Source organism: Dicentrarchus labrax, unplaced genomic scaffold, assembly GCF_905237075.1.
Source record: "Dicentrarchus labrax unplaced genomic scaffold, dlabrax2021, whole genome shotgun sequence".
Lineage (NCBI taxonomy): Eukaryota > Metazoa > Chordata > Actinopteri > Moronidae > Dicentrarchus > Dicentrarchus labrax.
Window position 1 is genome coordinate 16,037,914 of NW_026136704.1, and position 7,116 is coordinate 16,045,029.

At 41.7% G+C, this 7,116-nt stretch overlaps 1 protein-coding gene across 1 annotated transcript in view; it reads right to left on the minus strand.

Annotated features, from left to right (window-relative positions):
- The window catches only part of LOC127362577 (cGMP-dependent 3',5'-cyclic phosphodiesterase), a 139,915-nt gene extending 134,649 nt beyond the window's left edge, over positions 1 to 5,266 (minus strand). Inside the window, exon 1 of the mRNA XM_051398418.1 lies at positions 5,090 to 5,266. Within this exon, the coding sequence (XP_051254378.1) occupies positions 5,090 to 5,148 (59 nt within the window). The 5' untranslated portion in view covers positions 5,149 to 5,266. The remainder of the gene's footprint in view (positions 1 to 5,089) is intronic.
- Positions 5,267 to 7,116: the final 1,850 nt, after the last annotated feature.

Genomic DNA, 7,116 nt, shown 5'->3' on the forward strand with positions numbered 1-7,116 from the left:
TGCCTGGAGCTCCTTCAAAGTAAAATAATTAATGGCTCCTATGCTTCATGCAAGATTTCCAGTTTTGATCCCATTTCTAAATTATCCTCGCTCACTGTTGTTTAGATTGTGCATGATGTTGATTCAGATTATCTCAGTTTGATGTCCAGTCTAACAATAACACACTAAAAACACTGTCAATAATCTGACTGAGACATATCATGTTTTTGTTTCTTTGTTTGAGTGAAAAATGAGTTCACCTGAACAACTCGACCAACTGAAGTTATTCCCCCTACACAGTATAAAGTCTACAAGTCTCAACCTCCTTGACTCTACATTAGCTCCACATATCATATCACATATCACAGTATACACAAGGGATATCCACAGATCTTTTTTAAATAAACAGCTATTAATGTGGTACATGAATCTGGGTAAAACAGGAAATCACTGGTAGATTGAAAGACAAGTCAAGGAGAACCAAACAACGTTTAGCTAAAACTAATGATAAAATGGATTTCCACTCTGTTAGTGATAGGAACTGTTGTATTACACCTCATTACATAGATTACACTCTGTTTAACATTAATGTTAAACAGCTAGTTGGCATCGCCTAATTAATGCATCCATCTCCTTCCCGCTGGCTTTAATTCACACACAGAGTAAAATTCAAGGCTTGTTACAGCATTTATTGACTGCATTGAGTTAAATCAATTTGGTGCAGTAATGTAGCTGAAGTCCCCATAACGCCTTCCTGATTTCCCTTCAGTATAAAAGAGACTTTCCTACCTTCCTGGTGTATAAACGTCCATCAGAAGCCCCAGAAATAAAAAAATATGATTTTTAACTGCTGCATCTCTAGCTGCGTTGCCCAGTACATCACATGTGTATCTACTAGATGGGAAAAAAGTCACTTGTAGTTCATGTTTGAAACAAATATACTTTATATACTATTATATACTTTAGGCATTAAATAAAAAATGTATGTGGGTATCCTCTAGGTGCTTTCTTCCCACAGTCCAAAAACAAGCTATTTAGATGTACTGGAGACTTTAAATTGGCCATGTGTGAATGTAATACTATATGTGCCCTGTGTGTTTATGTGTTGGTTGAGGTATGTATGAATAATAAGACGTGTGCACCTTATGTGACGTCCACAACTATCTAGACTGGTTCTATTTAAGCTGCACATTTTCAAATGTGCAGTCCAGACCTGAGTTGAGCAGGGTTAGAAAGGTCTGAAAGCAGTGTGCCCCACTGTACGCGTTTGAGGTTGTCTTTCAATGATAACCTCTACACTACTCAAATCCTGGAGAGTCTCCTGGATAATTCGATGATACTAGGTTTCTGTCATAGTATGCTGTTTTCGTTTCTTTTAGCTATGTTTCTGAGAAATTGAATGTATTCTTTCAGTATGGTGTGGCCAGAAGCACAAATCTGAGCTGTAGCTTATTAAGAATGCTTTGCCTGTGCAATCAGGGACCAAACACTTCCCCAGTCATTAGATTCACTTAAGACCAAAACCCCAAATCCCAAAGTTAATTGATTAAAACTGCTGAATGTATTAAGTTCTACGAAGCTTAATCTCTATCGTAAACCTGCCTTGGTTTCTATCAACCCTGGTAGTTGGCTGCCTAAAAACTCCTTGGGAGCCATACTTGACTTGTCTCTTCTCTTACATTCTTGACCTCTGACTTTTCATTACAGAGACAGATGTTTTAAAACAGCTGCTCATCTTTCATACTGATAATTCAGCGAGAAGAGTTTTACGGCATCCAGGCTTTTCCAGTCACCTCAGAATATTTATGCACAGAATTGATGGAGCAAAATATTCATCCAGTTTAGTATTTCAAAAATAATTACATACTTTTTAGGGATGTTTTTAGGGATGTGCACAGCTTAGTTTAAATGGATGTAAAACTGTTTATGATTTTGTTTATGAAAAAACAAATTAAATATCATCTATTATCTACTGCTGGCTTCTATGTGCATCAGCAGCTTGAACACGACGTTGTACAATTCTGGACTCAAAGACAGGGAATGGAAATGGAAATAAATGAGTGGATTTTGGAAACAACTTTCAAGCCAAATGTTTTGCTGATGCATCCACATTCTGTAGATACACAAACACGTATTAACACGTGCAAAAGCAACTCACAATAGTTTCTCTCCGCTTTCTATTGGCTTCCACTTTCTCCCTCTTCCCTCTGACTCTTTTCTGTCTCTGTCTCTTTTCTCTCTCTGAATATTTTAGTATTGATGAGCCCATTACTGATGATAACACAGTGCAACGTCAGCTTCCTTTTTCTCTCTCTCTGCCACACACACACACACACACACACACACACACACACACACACACTCAGACACACACAGACACGCTCACTCATCAGGAGTCGGGTTACAACTCTGCTGCTGCTGCTGCTGTGTACTTCTATGCATTTCTATGCGTGTGTGTATGTGTTCAGCAGGAGGTTGGGGATCTAACTTCCTGGCGTCAATCCAGTAAATTGAAGACCGTTCACATGCACACCTGCTGGCACAGACATACACATACCCAAATACAGATTACATGGGCGATGCCTGTTGGCTGCTAAACCGATGCAAGATGATAACAGCAGATAAACAGAGTGCACTGAATATGAGCGTGTCCTCCTCAAGAGGCTGTTAAAACACACAGACCAACACAAAGACACAGCATTAAACATTAAAAACTGAAGGTGAATGGAGGTCTAAGCTTAGATAGAATGCACGTATGTGATTCCTGAAACTGTAGAGCTTGGTCAATATTTCTGATGATGAATAATTGGCTCTCAAAGCCACATCATCACAATAATAAAACCACAAAAGGTCTGATGTTCCTCTCGCTTGTTTTATCTTTTTTTAATCTCGATGTTCAATCACAAGAGGGGGCGATATCTCAGTGCGTGCCAACATGACATCTGCTCTTGTGTATTTCGTGGCAGCATCACACTTCATGACCTTTACTGATGACCGATGCTGAGTCTCTAAGTGAAACTGACTCCAGCTTGAGGGTGGCAGGTGAGACCAGCTACTGAAACTAATTGTATGTCAGAGATCACTGACGTCCACCTGGCAGATTCATTATTCCTCAACAACTCTGGTTATTTTCTACTAGACTGGCCAACAAACGCCCAGAGTAAGAAGCTTAAGTCTTTCCTGACAAGCAGTGGTGAGGTGAATAAAAGCCATTATCCTCCAGTGATTTCCCTTATTGAATTTTAAATCAATACCGAAGGAGAAGATAAAGAGCATCAAAACAATATACCAGGATTTTTTCAACTTTGAGACAAAAATGGGGTTGAACTTGATATGCGGAAGAGTCTAATATTTTGTGCAACCACTGTGTAATGGCATCACAATGTTATTATCCACAAATGATGCTACTGAGCTATGAGAGAGGGGGGAAGGAACTAACAGGATTAAAAAAAACACAGAGTATAGACATCAAGACATGTCCTGAGGGAAGCTTTCACCATATATATATATATATATATATATATACACAGTATGTGCATGTTGTTTGATCACAATCACTCGACTCTATCAGCAGCAGATGCATCACTTAATTTGAGAGCATTCGTTGTGTTTACATGACAAACCTTCATTTCAAACAGAAGAAACCTGCCTCAATATGGGAGGAGGAGAGCTCCACTTTATTAACTAACATTTAGCTAAACACAGTTTTAATCACATTTTAAAGTTAATTTTTTTCCCCGACAGGTGCCAGTGAAAGAAGTCAGGACAAACATACAGGCAGTGAACAGCAACACCACTCCAACTAATGGCCTTAACAGTTACCACAGAGTTTAATGAACACCTCTCTGAGAGACATTCTCAACATATAAGTCTTCGTAAAGATAGGATGCAACACTGCGTTAAATTGTTATAATGATCTCATCAGCCTCCTTTGAGCCACGGCACAAATGATGTCCAGTAAAACCGACTTATCTCTCCAAAATGTCAGCTTTTCATGAACAAGAAAAACAGCCTCAGGGTCGAGAACAAACGTTCACGCTGAAAAACAGCCTCGTTTTAAGTTCTGTGATGAAGCAGTTAGGAGGCTTCAAAAGGAGAAAACTGCACAAAAGGAGCCTTTGTTCTCAAGTTTATTCTCAAAACAAAAGGGTGCAACTCTTTAAAAAGGGTTTATAAGTTGTATATATATATATAAACTAGCTTTACTAATTGTTAATAAATCACCTACTAATGCTTAACATATCAGTTATAAACCATTAATAAGAACAAATGTTGGGATATGCTATTGTGAGAAATCCCTTTAGCTGGTGTTTATCCTTTTTTATGGGGAATGTATGTTGCTAAACAATTAATTAATTCTTAATAAGCTAACAATCACTTCCTCTGCAGTCCTATTCAATAAGGTAAATCTAATCTGTCAAAGAGAGTTTTCCACAACCTGGGAACCCAAAAATTGTTCTGATAAGCAGCTTATAACAGATCTATAAAGCATCAGTAAACGATTTATTAACAACTAATAAAGCTATTAGTTACAGATTATTAACCCTTTATAAAGGGTGCTGTATTAGAAACTGGTACCATACAGGGTTTCTTGTTGGACAGGGAGGCTACAACACATCAGACCAGCCAGTATTTTAGGATAAGGTGGTTTACTCAAAGTCAGCCCTTCAAAAACATTTGAACATAACTATTGTCATATAGAAAACTGAATTAGGAGAGCAGTAACAGCAGATATATCTGTCCCAATAGGGTTATCAGAGTGCTGTTATGATACCCAGGAAGATAAGGTCACTAAACTCTCTGTAGAGCAGACTAGACCCACTATTAGAGCACTGGTTATATTACAGTGTGATGATGGTGGCGAGCTACAGGGCTTTTGCCCACCAGTTTACACTGACAGCTGCCTGCACAGCTCACATGGGGTCTTCACTGGTGCTGTCAAGGGGGGGGAGTAATGACAGCCACCAGGTCCCACTCACTCTACTACTACACCAACACTCACTCACTCACTGTGTTTGGATCAATAGGCGCCATGTGCCTCTACAGTTTGTGCGCAGAAGTGGCTTCGAGGTAAAAACACAGCTTACATAGTTATAAGACACACACTTACATCTCGGAGGACGGAGGTTGGCTACGGCAGAGGAGCGCGTGTCCGCACGCTTGTCCCATCGCGCATCCTGCCTCGCGCCTCCCCGGTTAACCCAAACAGCTGCAGTCAGGAGGACCTGGCGGGTGAGCTGAGGAGAATGGGAAGGAGGGAGCTGCCCCCGCGCGCCTGGAGGTGGGGAGGGAGGGAGGAGGAGAGGGCGGGGGGGGTGGGTGGGGGTGAAGGAGGATAGACGATGGATGGATAGATAGATAGCCGGTTGGGTGTGGGTGCTCCTCTCGCTCCTTCCTCTCCCTTCTCCGGTCTCTGTCTGCCTCTCTCCGCTGCTGTCTCCTCTCGAGCTCTGACAGCGCGCGGGGATTGGTCGGGACCCGGTAACTGATACTCGAGCTGTGGCGAGCGAGGATATAACGGCTGAGCAGAGAGAGTGGGGGGGGAGAGAGAGAGAGAGAGAGAGAGGGAGAGAGAGGAGAGAGAGCTCAGCCGGTATTTTCACGTTCAACGCCACACTGACCACATGGACACATCAACAGTCAATCAACGCGTCAGTCAAACCGGAGTTGAGGCGCGTCACTCCTCCGCGTGCACTGACAGCAGTCGTCCTCGGGTCAGGCCTGCTCCTCCACGAGCGCCTTCTCACTCACTCCGTGGACATGAAAAAGTTGTGGAAAATTCAACTTTAGTCACCCTTGACCCTGCTTCACATATGCAGCAACGGGACAGGACTAGAGCTCGTGTCCTCTCCCTTCCCAAACACAGGAGATCTTATCGGCTCGCGCTGGCAGGGGTTCATTGTAAACCACATGTTGCTCTCCACTCCAGTGTGTCTCTATCACGGGACACAGGTCTCAAGGTCCAACGCAGATCTTCTGCCTTATATGGCCTTTCCAGTACACACAAGGAAGCAGCAGGGATTCACTACAGGAGCAATGCATAGTGAAACAGGAGCCTTTGACATGTTTGTTGACATCCAGGCCCCTTAAATATCCCCCAAGTGGCTTCAGATGTCAGGTGTTTTAGATTCAAGGGATTTTCAAACAGCAGAAGACTTATAGAAAATAAGTATTTTATGTGAACATCATCTGAAATGATTAACCCCCCTGTAGCCTACAGCCATTGTGCCCCTACCTACACAGGTGTCTGCAATTATTTAGCCTGATTAGACCTCTACTCAGGGCTGCGTGAGCATGTACAGACTGTGATTGATTGACATCTCTGACACTCTCCTAACACTTGTTGCATCTGTTCATAATCTCCATCATCATTATTAGTTAATGAGTTTGGCAACCTCAGGAAATCTCTTCCATAGTTTCACCGAACTGCAACCTGACCGAAAGCACTAATCAGCCATAACTGCAGACATCTGTGTGACTGTGCAGGGCCTCTATATGATATTGACCGTTGTAAAGAGTTAATAGCAGGTTTCCATCATGTGCTTTGAGTTTTGGTTGTGGGGCTACGCTTGGATTAGATTGCACTTTCATATTTTCCTTTTAGCTTTTGACACGTCTCCATCAGGCCTGCGTATTGGCGAAAATCTGGCGGTGTGATGCGTATCACGATACAAGGGTTATGATTCAATATATTGTGATATACTGTAACTAAGGCGATATATAGTTATTTTTAAAATTCAGATTTTAACACTGTCAAAGAACACACCCCCACATGCATAAAATAAAACAGTGGGATTAATATTTGTATTGATCACAGTCCCAAGAGACAGTGAACGTGAGCTGGACAGATAAAAAGTTTAGCAGTAAATTGTCAATCACGCAGTAAATGTACAGTTACAGGTTGTCAGTTAATAAATGCTACTTTCTGAAGACCTAGAAAAGTCTGTTATCTCCCAACTGCTGGTAAAGTGAAGAGAGTAGAAGAAATGGTGTGAAGCTGAGGAAAGGTAAACATTAGGCCTACTGGCTCCTGATGCCGTGTATCCCTCTCAGAAGGTTTGTAATCCAGCATTGAACAGCAGTGTCTTCTTGGAAACTTCTAATAAATTTGTTATCGATAAATCCAACACTGAATAA